At 39.5% G+C, this 18,013-nt stretch overlaps 2 protein-coding genes across 3 annotated transcripts in view; both read right to left on the bottom strand.

Moving 5' to 3' along the window:
- LOC111722664 (protein ZNF738-like) overlaps positions 1–18,013 on the bottom strand; it is a 103,726-nt gene that overhangs the window by 76,548 nt on the left and 9,165 nt on the right. The gene's annotated exons all lie outside the window — the stretch shown is intronic.
- Positions 92–11,014, bottom strand: LOC105888361 (zinc finger protein 493-like). Of its 2 annotated transcripts, XM_023509002.1 has the most exons (2): positions 8,576–11,014; positions 92–126 (listed from the first exon to the last, which is right to left on the bottom strand). In XM_023509002.1, the coding sequence occupies exons 1-2, from the start codon at positions 10,998–11,000 to the stop codon at positions 92–94; spliced, it is 2,460 nt and encodes an 819-aa protein (XP_023364770.1). In that variant the 5' UTR covers positions 11,001–11,014. The 2 variants fall into 2 exon arrangements, with proteins under 2 accessions (XP_023364770.1, XP_023364771.1); XM_023509003.1 differs by lacking the exon at positions 92–126 and having other exon boundaries at positions 8,474–11,014.

Below are 18,013 nucleotides of genomic sequence, written 5' to 3'. Positions count from 1 at the left end.
TATGTCACCCTTGGTACAGTGCCATGCCATCACAGCTCACAGCCACCTCCAACTATTGAGCTCAAGCAATTCTCCTTCCTCTGCCTCCCAACTAGCTGGGACTACAGGTGCTTGCCACAACGCCCAGCTATTTTTGGGTTGCAGCCGTCATTGTTGTTTGGTGGGCCCGGGCTGGATTAGAACCCGCCAGCTCAGGTGTATGTGGTTGGCACCTTAGCCACTTGAGCCACAGGCGCCAAGCCTAGTTTTTCTATTTTTAATAGAGACAGGGTTTCACTCTTCCTCTGGGTGGCCTAGAACTCCTGAGCTCAAGAAATCCTCCTGCCATAGCCTCCCAAAGAACTGGGATTACAGGTGAGAGCTACCTGCCTGGCCACTTTTGCTGTATTTCATCAGCATTTTACACTGGTATCATGCAATATTTTATCATATAAGTGTACTAAATTTCCATATTATACAGCACAAGAAAACATTAATGGTTTTGAATATTTTTAATTTTAGATAATTTTGCATTTTATCCAATAAAATTCATTTTAACTGCATGTGTGAATCGCAGGTTGAATTTGTCTTTAATATTTATCCTAACCTTCAGCTTCCCAAACCAATAGTTCTCATTGTAGTTGTAAGATAGCATTTTATTACTCCAGTAAATGAAAACAATTTAATGATGATAAACTAGAAATCAGTTTAAAAGCAGAACATGTCTTTAAAGACAAGTGCCTACATGTGCACTAAAATTATTAGTGTGTTTGTTGTGTTGGGACCTGAATTTTAACAGTTAAGAATTATTGACCAACAATAGACACTGGTCCTGAGAATTTATGAAATTGGCTTCAGAACTGATCTCAGACTGATATAAATACAGGTCAGTTAAGCATAGCTAGGAAAACAGTAAATAAAAGAACAATGGAGAATGATATAATTTATTCTTTTAAAAGTGTGTATTTATAAACTCATAGGAAGTATCCAGAAGAATAAACAGTTAATAGTTTCTTCTATGGATCATTGGAGGAAAGGAAAGATTTCCTTCTCATGTACATTGATATAACTTGCCTTTTTTATAGTATCAGGATTCTGCTCCATACCTCATTTCTGAATATCACTATGGTCACATTCAAAGTACTCCACTTGGAAAGCTATCTACTGATGCCGATGCCTAATCTACCCTTCAATGTATTTTTTTCTTTTCTTTATTTGCAGTTTTGACCAGGGCTGGTTTTGAACCACCACCTCCAGTATATGGAGCTAGCACTCTACTCCTTGAGCCACAGGCACTGCCCCCCTTCAATGCAATTTTGGAAATCTTTAGTTTTCTCTGAATGTCCATCATGGCTGCTGTTGTATTACACTTGACATTCAGAATGTCAGTAAAATACCTTTTTTAAAAAAATATTTCCTGGGCGTCGTTGCCACCAGCTCAGTGGGTAGGGCACCAGCCACATACACCAAGGCTGGCATGTTCGAACCTGGCCTGGGCCAGCTAAAACAATGAGAACTGCAACAACAAAAACAACAACAATAGCAGGGCATTGTGGCTGGCACCTGTAGTCTCAGCTACTTGGAAAGCTGAGGCAAGAGAATTGCTTGAGCCCAAGAGTTTGAGGTTGCTGTGAGGTGTGATTCCAGGGCACTCTCCCCAGGGCAACAGCTTGAGACTGTCTCAAAAAAAAAATAAAAAATTGTCTGGCTCATGCCTGTAATCAGAGGACTCTGGGAGGCTGAGGCAGGTGGATTGCCTGAGTTCCCGGATTCGAGACCAGCCTGAGAAACAGCAAGACCCTATCTTGAAAAATAGCCAGGCATTGATGTGGTGGCCAGTAGTCCCAGCTACCTGGGAGGCTGAGGCAAGAGAATTCCTGGAGGACCCCAAGAGTTTGACGTTGCTGTGAGCTGTGACGTCACAGAACTAAAGGGTGACATAGTAAAATTCTATCACACAAAAATAAAAAAAATTTCCAACAGTTCGTTCATTACTCTGAGTCAAGCTCTGACATTCTCCAAGAACACACAAAAACACACAAGAATAAAAATGAACAAAAAGCGCAAGATATCAACGCATGTCAATGAGAACACAACTGTGAGACACTGACATACCAAGATTATGGAACCTTGCTGAGTTGTTTGTACAGTGTTGCCCGATTAAGTGCACAGTGGCAAGCTCACAAACATAATTCTCAGATATCAAATAAATTTCTTTATAATTAGAAAAAGATTAAAAATTAAGAAAATCACATTTCAAAGTCACGTCCTCGCCAACCTGGTGGCACCCAGTTGGGGCCAGTTTATCCACTGCGTGTTCTGGTGGGGCTGGGACTGTGCCTTAGCCAGGCAGTATTTAGTTATAGAATATTTGGGGATCTATTTGGAGAGGATTATTCCAGTGTGACAAATAATCAGTTTGGACAAGGGAAAAAACATTAAAGACTAAAGTTTTGGAGCCACTGCTCCTAGAGAATTCACCAATGTAAGCAGAATCAGAAATCAGGGTGGATCCTGTCATCTCAATTCCCTTCTTCAGACACTTCATTTCACACCTGAATTCAGAGCAGCTTTATTTTCTCTTGGACAAGAAGAGAAATGAACAAGAAATATCCTTGTTCAAGATAAGGATAAGCCTGATGCAAAGATTTGAGTTATACTTTTGCAGTGACAGCACTTTTATGCTCAGCTTCTGGTTCTGGACCAGGAAGCTGCATCCACACACCTCACTGACAGCTGTGGGAAGACCAGCAGTGACATGAGGCAACATGATGTGCAGGAACTGAACTGAATTCTCTTCGGTGCTCTAGAAACTTCTTTACTTGGAACCTCTGGCCATGACCTCATCATTCATCTATAGCATGGAACCATCATAACCTGATTATTTGTAAATAATGCAAGAATAGCAGTGAGAAGCATGTGAATATGCCAGAGCATTTTGGACATGAGTTATATCATAAATTATAATTCCTGTAATTAAACCTGTGTGCTCTACCACATGAGATTAAAGTGTTTATTACTAGAAACATTTTATTGCATTATTACTCTTACTGTACACCTCCATGTAATCTGGAGTTCTCCTTGTGAACTGAAAGAAGCAAATATCTTGAGACTTAATGTTTGATTCAGTACTTGAAAAATGGATTTGGAGGATTTTACAAAATACAAGACTATAGCCTCAGGAGAGAAATCAATGTCTTCACAGTTGGAATATTATCATGAAGGTTAATTAGGGAACTAATAAAAATAAAGATATTGAGAAATCTTCAAATTAACACATATACAATTATAGATTTAGTTTTACTTTCATTTAGAAAGGTCTTTTATAAGTGTGTTTAGGTTTACTCATTATATCTAAATCATGTGTATTATACACAAAGTTATTATAAACCTATTTTAATTATTATCATTTTCATTTATTTCTAATGACACAGACTACCTATTTAATCTAACTAGAAATTAGAAATCTGAATTAGATATTAGAAATGCACTCATGTAAATATAATAGTCTGTTTGCCCTACAAATCTTATACAGCCAGTGGTTTCATCACTGAATGCTTTAGTGAAAATCTACTCTGACAAGAGTTAAAGAAATTTTCTGTTTTTGACTCTATGAGTAGAAAATTAAATGGTATTTTCTGAATGTGTTAATTGATATTTTGGAATTATGTTTTTTTACTTTTTTTTATTTTCCAAGAAAGCAGTGGGGAGAAAAATACATTTTGGCCCTATAGGCTATGCAAATAGCTTTTTTGGTCAGCTCAGTTTGTAAATACATAGTAAATAAGAAGTTGTGTCTGTCTTTGAGGTACTGTATGACTGACTTAGATAGAATATAATAATTTACAAAATAATTTCAAAACAATGTATATAAGGCACATTATAAAGACATTAACTTTAAGCAAAAAAAGATTAAAAGTGTTATTACTATTTGCTATTTGGGTAACAGATTGACTTTCATCTGTATTTGTAGCACTTGTTATTCCACGGCACAAACTTGTGAAAGCCGTATCTCATTAATTTTTCAATCAAAGGGGCTATGTATACTCATGCTTCCTGTTTCAGAGGGTGCGAACAGTTTTGGTATTAAGTGAATCTGTAGTGAGGTAGTCCTGAGGTTTCCCAGGGGGAAGCTCTTCCCAGATAAAGAAATCTACCTGGACATGGATTTCTTCTGGCCATTTTTCCTCAACCTCCAGACACTAGAGAAACACCTACCAGGTATGTTTATGGAGTACCTTCATGGGAAGGCTATTGTTTTCGGGAGAAACCATAATCTGAGTATTCCATTTAGACACTAATTCTCTCCCCAACAATAAAACAATGAAATCAGACATCTAAAAGAACTGATGAGTCAACTCTTTTTCTCTAATCTAGCATGTAAGAAGTTGAATGAATTTGTGTTCCAGCTGTCCTGTCACTCCTGCTACAGAACCAGACTGTTTAGTCAGAGGGGAGAGTGAAGTATTAAGCAATGAATATGTAGCCGCAGTATTTATTAGAAAGCCTTGGCCCACAGCTTTCCATAGGTAAGGAGAGGGTAGAGTACACTTTGGGCCTGGGCATCCCTACAGCCATTATAACAAATAGTTGGCTGTCCATAAAGGGATCATAGTCATGGACCAAATATTACCTGTGGACAATGTTGTGCCCATCTCACGTTGCTAGAGTGGGCTGAGATCTGCATTTTCTCTCCCAGAGTCTCCAGGTCAGATTCCAGCGGCAGGTGGCATCCCTTAAAAAGCTTGCACCCACGTTCTACCTTAAATTCCTGAGTTTCAGACTTACCTGTGCCTGGATGCCTCTTTTTAGCCTTTGTGTTGCCAAGTCCTCTTGCTAACATGACCTCCTGTCTGCCTGAGTTTTACTACTGACCATTAACTCACCCTCAGAGGAATCTAGGGTGTCTTCCTGGATCTTTACAGGAGTCTATAAGGAGGTTCAACATAGACCATCAGCCTCCACTTGAGGGGTGGGGGAAAACTAGAGCTTTCTTTAAGCCAAGAGCAGAGCAAGGCCACAGGTTCATAAAAAAGCCACTAGTGACGGAGCAGGGGAAAATCAATTTGAAACACCTTATTCGATTAAGAAAGTCACAACTCAAAAAAGGCTCAAAAAAGGCAAGGAGAGCAGGTAGTCCCCAGTTTGTACAACTAGAAATGGTCCGGTTTTGCGATATCTTGTGAAAGAAAAAATATGTTGTTTAAGAATGGCAGCAGTTATATATACATAGTCTGTCATCTTATCTTAGCAACAAAAAGCCAAGAGGTATGAGGAGTGAATTAAAGACACAGAGGAAGGAGTGAAAATGTCAGGCAGTGAGAAAAAAGAGGCTAGTGTTTTAAATGATAAAGTTCACTCAGTTTGTTTGCTTTTGCTTCAGTTTTTCTTTGCTTCAGTTTGAAAGGAGTAACTCATAATCTTGAGGGGTAATCTCAACACCCATAACTAAGGAGATAATAGCTTCAGGCAGGCCAAAGATACAGAGCAGCAGATTTAACACTATTGTGGCAGACTATTGCTGAACAATAGATGTTTGTTACTTTCAGTAAATACACAGCAAAGTGATGAGGTTTTAAAGTCTCAAAACAAAACTAACACTTACTTGGAGATTCCCTTTTCAGTTTGGCCAACCTGTTCACATACGAAATTTTTCATAAATTTACATTTGCACATATTATCCCTTACATAGGCCATATTTGACATGCTGAAGCCCTATGTTTGTCAGAATATTTTCCTTTTAAACCATGACTTATTTTAGGACAAATATTATTAGGTTTTGTCCTACACAAAATCATTCTCTTTCCTTTTAGTGTTCCTTGCCACCCATGTTTCTTCATATTCATGAGTTTATACACATCTCTCTCCTACATCCTGGAGATGTGGATGTTTTTTAATTTTTTTTCCTATTTTGAATGGAAACGCGATCCCAGTTAAGTCTTTTCTATTTAAAGGCCTGAGAAGGAGGCCTGTGGTTTTAAATGATCTAGGTCTCTAGGTTAAAGTTCAGTCTTCATCAAATAATGGGGTAAGCCAGCTGGAAAGCACTAAAAAAAATAAACAAGACATCAACAACCAGGGAGCAGAGGGACTAGGTTTGTATTTTACCTTCCATTTTTAAGAAAGATATGAGAGGGAAAGAGAAGCCCTAAATATTTGGGGAGAGCAGAGGGGTGGCCCTAATGTTATGAACATCAGTTTGTTTACTATGACACAGAGAGACAGCTACCCAACAACCAGCCTTCCCAGCATCTAAAAAGTGGACCTTACTCTGAAGCTGGAACGTGTTCACCAAACTAAAAGAACTCCAGAGTCAGAGCTGGTTCAGGGATTTCACAGGGTCTGGAAGGCAAGTTTGATCCCCCATCTCCAGGGGAAGGAAATGTTAATTCCAGGACATCTCTCTATTAGTGAGGGGATGGTCCCAGCAGGGGCCACTTCCTGAGCCGTTCCTGACTCCAGGAACCCACAGTCATGGAGCGGGAAGGGCTCTGGCCTGGTGTCTTCTTGCCTGACCCTAGAGTAACTTGTCCCTGACAACCTTCTTCCCTAGTGGTAGCAACCATTTCAAAAGCTTCCTTCAGCTCTTGGGCACTGATGCTGGCCTGGCTTTCTCTTGTCGTATCTTTATCCCAATTCTCCTTATGAAGACTTTAAAAGTCTGGTTTAATGTTCTACTTGTGAAGCCAGAGGCCCCTGGCTTTTAAATATCAGGCCAAACTGGTGGATAATGTACATTGTGGAGATGAAAAAAAAAAGAAGAAAGAAATGGAACAGGTGTAGGTAAGGAGCGACATTACCTGGAAAGCAAAGAGAGTGAGAGCTATAAGTGTAATAAGTAATGTGCATCAGGCAGCATGAATTCAGGATGTCTAATGTTCCATTAGCTTATCTTCCTGAAAAGGTACACGTTCCTCCCAGATTTTGGCACTAAAATGTCACATATGGGGAATGGATGTCAAGTGTGTGTTCCCCGGTCTTTGGTTCCCAGTGACAAAGCATAGTTACTGGTACCAACACAGTGGAACAAATGAGCAGAACAAGTAGACACAAGTGAGCATTAAAGCACAGTACACTCCAGAGAAGGAAGACATCTACCTTATGAAGTGGAGAGCACCCTAGGCTAATGAGATTTTTCCACTTCATGCTGATTTTCCAAATCTATGTTAAGTGGTGAGGGGGTAATATATTTATTATTTTTACTGGAAAGAGGGCAAAATTCCCAAATGGAGAGGCCTCCACTTTTATCCCTTTAAGACAATTTCCAGAAGTTGTCATAGTATTTGTAAACTGTGATAAAAGTGGTGAAAATTTTACTGTTTATGAAAATGGGTCACTTGAGGCTGCTGTCACCTTACTTGTATGCATGCTGCAAAGATCCCTTTTTGTGGCCTTGACTATTATCTCCACCTCTTAGAGTCATTTATGTAGAGCAAACATCAGTTCAGTTTTTGAAAACCTTCCTGAAATGCTTTTCTTTTTTTTTTTTTTTTTTGAGACAGAGCCTCAAGCTGTCCCCCTGGGTAGAGTGCCATGGCATTACAGCTCACAGCAACCTCCAACTCCTGGGCTCAAGCGAGTCTTCTGCCTCAGCCTCCCAAGTAGCTGGGACCACAGGTGCCCGCCACAACACCCGGCTATTTTTTGGTTGCAGCCATTATTGTTGTTTGGCGGGTCCGGGCTGGGGATTCGAACCCACCACCTTAGGTGTACGTGGCTGGCGCCTTAGCTGGTTGAGCTATAGGCGCCGAGCCCTGAAATGCTTTTCTTTCTTGGCAGCCCACTCTGGTAATTTTGTTCCTCTTATTATGGAGAAGGGATCTCCTAGAATCATCTGCTCCTGTTTCTCCTTAGCCCTACCAAACAGGATAAACACAACCTTAAGATATGATTGACATTTGTAGAGTATTTCTTCCGTATGAATTATGATTGGAAAAGCATGAGATATGTAAAGACACTGTAATATTCCTCACACATAACGAATATCCCTATGAATAAGATTCAACACTGTCTTCACATTTGTAGGGGTTTTCTCTGTCATAAATTTCATATAGAGAATGATTTGAGTAGAAGTTAAACACTTGTCACATTCTTCACATTTATGGCATTTCTTTTCAACATAAATTCTACTGTGTACAGAAAACTGTGATTACTGGCATAAAGCACCCCACACTTTTATATTGTGATTTTTCTCTGGCATGATTTTTCTTATGCTTACTAAGAGACAATAATCAGTTAAAACCTTTGCCATATTATTCTCATTTATAAGATTTCTCTCTAATATGAATTTTCTTACACATAGTAAGGTTTGAGCTCTAGATAAGTATATCACCACACCATTCACAGCTGTAGGATTTCTCTCCAGTGTAAATTCTTATGAGCTTAGTATTAAAAAGAATTCATTTTGGAGGTACTACCACGTTCTTCGTATTTCTAGGGTTTCTGTGTTTTTTTTTAACATGCTGGGAGTTAAAGGATCTCTGACACTATTCATATTTGTAACATTTCTCTCCAGAATGAATTTTTTTATGTACAGAAAGGTTTGAGTACTGGTTAAAGAATTTGCCACATTGTGGACATTCATAGGGTTTCTACCTAGAATGAATTTTTTTATGTCTAGAAAGATTTGAGTAATGGTTAAAGACTTTTCCACATACTAGACATTTGTAGGGTTTTTCCCCAGAATGAATTCTTTTGTGTACAGAAAGACTTGAGGAACTGTTAAAGGCTTTTCCACATTCTTCACATTTGTAGTGTTTCTCTCCAGAATGAATTCTTTGATGTACAGAAAGATTTGAGTAATTAATAAAGGATTTGCCACATTCTTTACACTTATAGGGTTTCTCTCCAGAATGAATTCTTTTATGTACAGAAAGGCTTGAGAAATCGTTAAAGGCTTTGCCACATTCTTCACACTTGTAGGATTTCTCTCCAGAATGAATTCTTTTATGTGCAGAAAGGATTGAGTACTGACGAAAGGCTTTTCTACATTCTTCACATTTGTATGGTTTCTCTCCAGAATGAATTCTTTTATGTACAATAAGATTTGAGTAATTGTTAAAGGATTTGCCACATTCTTTACATTTGTAGGGTTTCTCTCCAGAATGAATTCTTTTATGTCGAGAAAGGTGTGAGGACCGGTTAAAGGCTTTTCCACATTCTTCACATTTATAGGGTTTCTCTCCAGAATGAATTCTTTTATGTACAGAAAGGCTTGAGGAATTGTTAAAGGCTTTGCCACATTCTTCACATTTGTAAGGCTTCTCCCCAGAATGAATTCTTTTATGTCGAGAAAGGTGTGAGTACCGATTAAAGGATTTTCCACATTCTTCACATTTGTATTGTTTTTCTCCAAAATGAATTCTTTTATGTACAGAGAGATTTGAGGAATTGTTAAAGGCTTTTCCACATTCTTCACATTTGTAGGGTTTCTCCCCAGAATGAATTCTTTTATGTATATAAAGGGTTGAGCACATATTAAAGGATTTGCCACATTCTTCACATTTGTAGGGTTTCTCCCCAGAATGAATTCTCTTATGTGTAGAAAGGGCTGAGTAATTGTTAAAGGCTTTTCCACATTCTTCACATTTGTATGGTTTCTCTCCAGAATGAATTCTTTTATGTACAGAAAGGACTGAGTACCGGTTAAAGGCTTTTCCACATTCTTCACATTTGTAGGGCTTCTCTCCAGAATGAATTCTTTTGTGTACAGTAAGGTGTGAGGAGTGGCTAAAGGCTTTGCCACATTCTTCACATTTGTAGGGTTTCTCCCCAGAATGAATTCTTTTATGTACAGAAAGGTGTGAATACCGGTTAAAGGATTTTCCACATTCTTCACATTTGTATTGTTTTTCTCCAAAATGAATTCTTTTATGTACAGATAGATTTGAGGAATTGTTAAAGGCTTTTCCACATTCTTGACATTTGTATGGTTTCTCTCCAGAATGAATTCTTTTATGTACAGAAAGGCTTGAGGAATCCTTGAAGGCTTTGCCACATTCTTCACATTTGTAGGATTTCTCTCCAGAATGAATTCTGTTATGTACAGAAAGATTTGAGTAATTGTTAAAGGATTTGCCACATTCCTCACATTTGTATGGTTTCTCTCCAGAATGAATTCTTTTATGTACAGAAAGGATTGAGTACTGGTTAAAGGCTCTTCCACATTCTTGACATTTGTAGGGTTTCTCCCCAGAATGAATTCTTTTATGTACAGAGAGATGTGAGGAATTGTTAAAGCATTTGCCACATTCTTTACATTTGTATGGTTTCTGTCCAGAATGAATTCTTTGATGTACAAAAAGATTTGAGTAATGATTAAAGGCTTTTCCACATTCTTCACATTTGTAGGGTTTCTCCCCAGAATGAATTCTTTTATGTATAGAGAGACGTGAGGAATTGTTAAAGCATTTGCCACATTCTTCACATTTGTAGAGTTCCTCTCCAGAATGAATTCTTTGATGCACAAAAAAGTTTGAGTAATTGTTAAAGGCTTTGCCACATTCTTTACTTTTGTAGGGTTTCTCTACATTATAAATTGTCTTACAGTTAAAGTATTTTGAGCTGTGGCTAAGACACTTGTCATCATTCTCACATTGGGAGATTTTCTCTGCAGTATGAAGTCCTCTGTGCTTAGACAGGATTGAGCGAGATTTAAAGACTTTGCAACATTCTTTACATTTATATTCCTTTTCCGGAAAATGGGTTATTTTATGTTTACCAAAGTTTGAGCGTAGATTTAAGGCTTTCTCATATTTTTTACACTCAAAAGTTAACTCCTTGGTATATATCATCTTTTGTCTATTTACATTTGATAATTTTCTGACAACTTTGAAACCTTTACTGCATTGGTAGACTTTACCATGCATAGCTGTTAAATTTTTGTCTAGTCCATTGTAACATACTTTCTGCTGCTTATACTCATACACCCTATCCCAGTCTTTTATTGAGTTTAAATTCCCAGGGCTATCATTTTCATATCTTCTGAGGATTACCTCTGGTAATAAAATATTCACACCCATCACTTGTGAATTGCTCTGGGTAGAATGATTTGATATAACTGAAAGAAATTAAAAAATACAAAATTATGCCATTGACTTTCATCACAATTGAATAAATATACATTACAAATTTTATCTTTAAAATTATGCCAAGCACAGTAGCAAGATGGCATAGTACAGCACACATGCCCTTGTAAGGGCCAGACCAGCGCCATTTTCTTGTCTGCTCTGTTAAACCGCAGGGCCACTCCCTGCTGCCTCCCCCACCCCTGGTTGCACAGCCATTAAGCCGTTGAATTGAGTCACCTAAGACAGACAGGTGCCATAATAGGCAATAAAGTATCAGTTCCCTTGAACAACTCCCATAATAGGCAATAGGTATCTACTTCCTTGAAATTTAGGCATTCTCCTTCCTAATTAGGCTACACCACCTCTAGCCCCGGTTAAGAAATCCCCTACCCTTCACCTGTACCAATCCAAATCCTCCTTTACTAGTGAAATCATCAACCACCAATCAGGAGTGTACCCGTACCCGGACCCTACCCTTTTTGCTTTCTGTACCCCATAAAAACGTCCTCCACCCCGAGTTCGGGGCTCGTCCTCGGCTTGCATGCCAGGAGAGTCCAGGCCCGGGGCCCCCGGGCCTCCTGGGTCTGTAATAAAATCTCACCTTATGCCCTTTACATCGGAGCAAGTCTCGAGTTTGTTGGTTGGGGTTAATTTGGGAGGCTTTTTCGGACACAACACCCTAATAATTCTTGAGATACATATAAGTAAGAAATATATACTACATTTTAGCGATTATAAAAGCAAGTGAGAATTTTCAGCCCACCAGGTGAGCACAATGTGAAGAGGCATATACAGGCAGGGTGCAGTGCTCACGTTTGTAAACCTAGCACTCTGGGAGAGTAAGTGCGTGGAATGCTTCAGCACAGGCATTTGAGAGCAGTCTGAGCCAGAGTGTAACCCTGTTTATACCAAAAATAGAAAAAATTAGTGGGGCGTGTGGCAGACACCTGTAGTCCCAGCAACTCAGGAAGCTGAGGTGAGAATATCTCTTGAGCCCAGGAAGTTGAGGTTGCTGTTAACTATAATACTACAGCACTCTACCTGTGGTGAAAGACACTCTGCCTCAAGAATATATAACTATATAAAATAAAATAAGAAAAAAATGATAATGACAAAAGGTGCAAAATATGGGAAGAAAAGTTTGTCCTACTGAATAGATCACAGACATTCTCCAATCTGAAAACAGCATTGTTCATATGAAAGTAAACTTTTTCCTCAAAAGAAAAATAGAGATCTGTTTTAACTCTATTGGCTTTTCAGGGCTTATTTTTATTTTTTATTTTTTTGAGACAGAGCCTCAAGCTGTCGCTCTGAGAAGAGGGCCATGGCATCACAGCTCACAGCAACCTCCAACTCCTGGGCTCAATTGATTCTCCTGCCTCCGCCTCCCAAGTAGCTGGGACTACAGGCTCCCACCATGCTGCCCGGCTATTTTTCTTTGCAGCCATCATTGTTGTTTGGCGGGCCCAGACTGGATTCCAACCCTGCCAGCTCAGATGTATGTGGCTGGAGCCTTAGCCCCTTAAGCCACAGGCACCAAGCCTTTCTGGGCTTTTCTAAAGATAGGTTGGTTATGTCTTGTATGAGGGAGAGTGCTGAGGGACTATGATGTTATAGTTTATAAAAGTGACTGGGGAAGCTGAAATCAATGGTAAAATATTGTGGCTCCCTGCCTGTGGCTCAAGTAGCTAAGGCACCAGCCAAATACCCCTGAGCTGGCTGGTTCAAATCCAGCCCAGCCTGCCAAACTATGACAGCTGCAACCAAAAAATAGCCGAGTGTTGTGGCGGGCACCTGTAATCCCAGCTACTAGGGAGGTGGAGGCAGGAGAATAACTGGAGTCAGGAGTTGGAGATTGCTGTGAGTGTGAGCTGTAATGCCATGGCACTCTACCCAGGGCAACAGCTTTAGGCTCTGTTTCAAAAAAAAAGTACAATATTGTTACAGCACCAGAGAGATTCCAAGATAACAGACAGATTCAGGTCTAGCAAGTGATTACAAGCTCTTAGGAGGAAATATGGGGAAAATGTATAACTAGAAAATATCCACACAATTCCAGAGGCAAAACACTTTCAGAATGTATACTGAACTGTCTCAAATCTTTAGTATAATTTGTGTCAGAGTCCTGTAAGATAAAGCCACATTACAGATTTTGTGAAAGCTGCCTCATGTGGTTCGTTGCCCATAGCACAGTGGTTACATGCCAGCTAAACAACCATGACAACTTCTGTTATTAACGAAAAATAGCCCGGCACTGTGGTGGGCGCCTATAGTCCCAGCTACTGGGGAGGCTGAGGTGAGAGAATCCCTTAAGCCTGAGAGTCTCAAAGGTTGCTGTGAGTTGTGACACTACAGCACTCTACCGAGGGTGACATAGTGAGACTCTGTCTCAAAAAAAACAAAAGAAAGGTACCTTTTGTAATCCTCAAAAATCAATTAAGATTACAACATGTAAAAAATAATAGGGTGACATAACCTGAAGAAACAAAATAAACAATGTAGGATCAACCAGAAAAAATAGAGATGTCAGGGTGGTCCCCGTGGCTCAAAGGAGCAGGGTGCTGGCTCCATATGCCAGAGGTGGCAGGTTCAAAACCAGCCTCGGCTATGAACTACAAAAAAAAGAAACATTGATATGTCTAAAGTACTTAAGAGTTTTATCTTAATGATGGTAAATGGGTGAAATGGGAATGATACAAACAACTAAGTAAAAACATGAAAATGGAGATATCAACAAAAAAGAAAAGCTTTAAAAAAAGAGAAATTCCTAAGTTGAAGAACACAGTGGAAAGGACTGAGAAATTTTCAAAGGTAAGAAAAAAATACAAAATATCAAACTCACCACACTTTAGCTAGGAGAAACACAAAGAGACCCATAAAAAGACATATGAAGATCAAAGATTTGAAAACTACACAAAAGTATCCTGAAGGCCACTAAAGGAAACAGAAGTGTCATGCCTAAGCATGCTCTTCTGAGATTACTAGTGGATTTTGACACACACTTTCCGTATCAAAAAAAAGAGTCAAAGTGCTGAAAGAACAAAAATTTCAAAACACATATACTATATGCAACAAAAAATCCGTTCAAAATAAACAAAAAAATAGACAATTATCAAGATAAATGAATGCTGAAAACTGCCAAGTAAGAAATGTCAATAAGAAATGTCATGTCACTGTGGCTCAGTGAGTAGGACGCTGGTCCCATATACTGAGGATGGTGGGTTTGAACCCAGCTCTGGCTAAACTGCAACAAAAAAATAGCCACATGTTGGGGTGGGCACCTGTAGTCCCAGCTATTCAGGAGGCTGAAGACAAGAGAATCACTTAAGCCCAAGAGCTAGAGGCTAGTGTGAGTTGTGATGCCACAGCCCTCTACCGAGGGTGACAAACTGAGACTCTGTCTCTAAAAATAAAAAAAGTAATAATTTTGCCATTCAATGGAAGTCAGCATGATATAAGTCTGAAAATATTAATAATATTGTTACATCTTTAAGAACTTTTTATAATTTCCATTCTTCAAGGTGTTCAGAAAGAAAATATCTATAGAATTCATGTGAAGTAAACTAAGAAAGCAATCAGACTAATTACGAAAATCAATAAAACAGAAATGAAGGTAGCAAGAGAAGAAATGAGGAGAAAATATCTAGAAGAAATAAAGTATTAATAAATTTAACTCATTTATATTTAATGTAATTAACTCATTAATCTAAAAAGATCATATGGCTGAATAGACTTACAACAAATGAGTTTTTACAATATGAGGTCTAAAGAAAAGTCCTTGTAGCTTTATGGACTCAAATAGGCTCAAAGTAAAAAGGCAAAAAATCTATATGCCAAGCAAAAAGGGACTCAAAGTGAGTGAAGTAGCTATAATTATATGGGACAATATACACTTGTGGTCTAAGCAGTAATAGGCCCCTTTACAAAGAATTCTTAATATCTGTTACGTATACTCACAAACTTTCTTTAGGTATATTACATATCTCGTATAATATAAACAGGTATGTACAACATCATTCATTGATTCCAAACATAATAAATAAATCATGACAAAAGGAAAGGAAGAAAGAGCCATGTAGTCATTTTTAATTTAAGATCTTAGTTTTTTTTTCTCTTTTTTAAAATTTCAGATTAATATGAGGGTACAAACAATTACATTAGAGGCCGGACACAGTAGCTCATGCCTAATCATACCACTCTGGGAGGGTGGATAGCTTGAGCTCATGAGTTTGAGAGCAGCCTGAGCAGAGCGAGACCCCCATTTCTACTAAAAATAGAATAACTGGGGCAGGAGAGTCACTTGAGTCCAAGAGTTGGAGGATGCTGTGAGCTAAGATACCATGGCACTCTACCCAGTGCAATAGCTTGAGATTCTGTCTTAAAAAAAAAAAAATTAGGCTACAATGTCTGCATTTTAGGGAAAGTTCTGCTTATAGTTGTGTCCCTTACACAGGAGGTGTGCCAGAAACCCCTATATATGACATCATTTTTTTTTTGGTAGAGAAAGAGTCTCACTTTATCACCCTCAGTAGAGTGCCCTGGCGTCACACAGCTCACAGCAACCTTCAACTCCTGGGCTTAGGCGATTCTCTTGCATCAGCTTCCCAAGTAGCTGAGACTACAGGCCCCTGCCACAAAGCCTGGCTATTTTTTTTTGTTGTTGTTCCAGTTTAGCCAGGGCCGGGTTTGAACCCGCCACCCTCAGTATATGGGGCCAGCGCGCTACTCACTGAGCCACAGTCGCCCCCTCAAGATGCCATTTTTAGTAATCAATTGAAAAATTAGAAAAAGATTACTAAGATAACAGAAAACTTGAAAACTGTATATTACTTAGACCTAACAAACATGACAGAACTCTCTAGTCAAAAGTAGCAAAAGAAGGCTGGCGACAGTGTCTCAGGGCTCTTAAGGGATAGCCCTCTTAAGGGATAAGGCTGGAGGATTGCTTCAGGCCAGAAGAGTTTGTCAAGAGCCTGAGCAAGAGTGAGACCTCCTCTCTAAAAAATAGCTGGACATTGTGGCAAGAGCTTGTAGTCCCAGGTATTTGGGAGGCTGAGGCAAGACATTCGCTTCAGCCCAGGAGTCTGAGGTTGCTATGAACTATGTTGACAAGCACTCGAACAAGGGCAACAGTGAGACACTGTCTCAAAAAAAAAAAAAAAAAAAGAAAGGGCAGCACCTGTGGCTGACTGAATAGGGTGCTGGCCACAAATACCAAGGGTGGTGAGTTTGAACTCAGCCCCAGCCAAACTGCAACTGCAACAATAACAACAAATAGCCAAGGGTTGTGGCACGCACCTGTAGTCCTAGGTACTCAGGAGGCTGAGGCAAGAGAATCACCTAAGCCCAAAAGCTGGAGGTTGATGCCACAGCACTCTACCACAGGTGGCAAAGCGAGACTCTTCTTTTGTTTCTTTTTATTTTTTTAAGAGACAAAGAAAAAGTAACAAAGGATTGAACTGAAATTTCTCGAATAAGATAGATAAATCTCCAACAAGCATTAGAAAGGGTGATCAAAATTTGTAACTACTGAAGAAATGCAAAGCAAAATCACAATGAAATATCATATATCATACTCAGAATGAACAATAAAATAAAATTCTCCCACTGAGAATTGATTTTTGGGGAGAGGGGACAGAGTCTCACTATGTTGCCCTAGGCCAGTACTGCGGCATCACAGCTCAGAGCAATCTCCCACTCTTGGGCTTCAGGGATTCTCTTGTCTCAATTCCTAAGTAGCTAGAACTACAGGTCCCCACCATAATGCCCGGCTATTTTTTTGTTGCAGTTGTTGCTGTTGTTTAGGTGGCCCGGGCTGGGTTCAAACCCGCAGCCTTGTGTGTATGTGTGGCCAGCTCCATAACCACTGGGCTACAGGCACCAAGCCCCACTGAGAATTCTGAAGTGATTATGTGGGCTCCAACTTCTCTCAGCCTTGATCTGCGAGTGATCCTTCCCATCCAGAGCCCTGAAGGGAGATGCTCACTCATGACAATGGAGACAGGCCTGAAAACCTTGGCACTTTGTGTGTGTGTGTATGTTTATATACCTATTTGTGTGTATATATACATATATACAGACACTAGAACCTCCAATTGACCACCTCCCAAAGTTCACCTAATGTACATAGAGTGGGTATGCAACACGTGTACGTATCAGTACACTAGGCCAAGTTCCTTATGCTAACCACCTATGTGTGTTGGTCTACTGTGTTTCTGTGTGTGTGTGCATAATATAGTCCTGATCAGCATAATCAAAGCAAGAGATAGTTATAAAATCAGAGTTATTTATGACAGGCATGGTGGCCCATATCTGTAATCTTAATCACTTTAGGAGGCCAAGGCAGGGTGATCACTTGAGCTCAGGCGTTCGAGGACAGCCTGAGAAAGATCAAGACCCCTTCTCTACTAAAAATAAAAAAAAGAACCAGCCAGGCACTGTGGCAGGTGCCTTTAATCCCACCTACTGGGGAGGTTGAAAAGAGAGTATCACTTGTACCCAAGAGTTTGACGTTGCTGTGATCTACAATGCCTCTGAACTCAACCCCAGGGTAATAGAGTGAGAAACTCTCAGAAAAGTTTTTAAGAGTGATTTTGTAACAAGAGATAATTTAATATATGCTTGGGAATACTGAAACTCTCCAGTGACATAGTATACGTAAGAAATGTACAGAGTAGATACCTTTAACTATATTAAACTTGAGAAATTAGAGAGTGGCACCTCTAGTTCAAGTGGCTAAGGTTCCAGCCACATAGACCAGAGCTGGTGGGTTCGAATTCAGTCTGGGCCTGTCAAACAACAATGACAACTACAACCAATAAATAGCTGGGCTTGTGGTGGGTACCTTTAGTCCCAGCTACTTGGGAGGCTAAGGCAAGAGAATCGCTTAAGCCCAGGAGTTGGAGGTTACTGTGAGCTGTGATACCACAGCACCCTACCCAGGGCAACAGCTTGAGGTTCTGTTT

This window comes from Otolemur garnettii, unplaced genomic scaffold (genome assembly GCF_000181295.1).
Source record: "Otolemur garnettii isolate 467f Iridium unplaced genomic scaffold, OtoGar3 scaffold00305, whole genome shotgun sequence".
NCBI classification, from domain to species: domain Eukaryota; kingdom Metazoa; phylum Chordata; class Mammalia; order Primates; family Galagidae; genus Otolemur; species Otolemur garnettii.
This window is presented reverse-complemented; position numbering and strand designations above follow the sequence as displayed.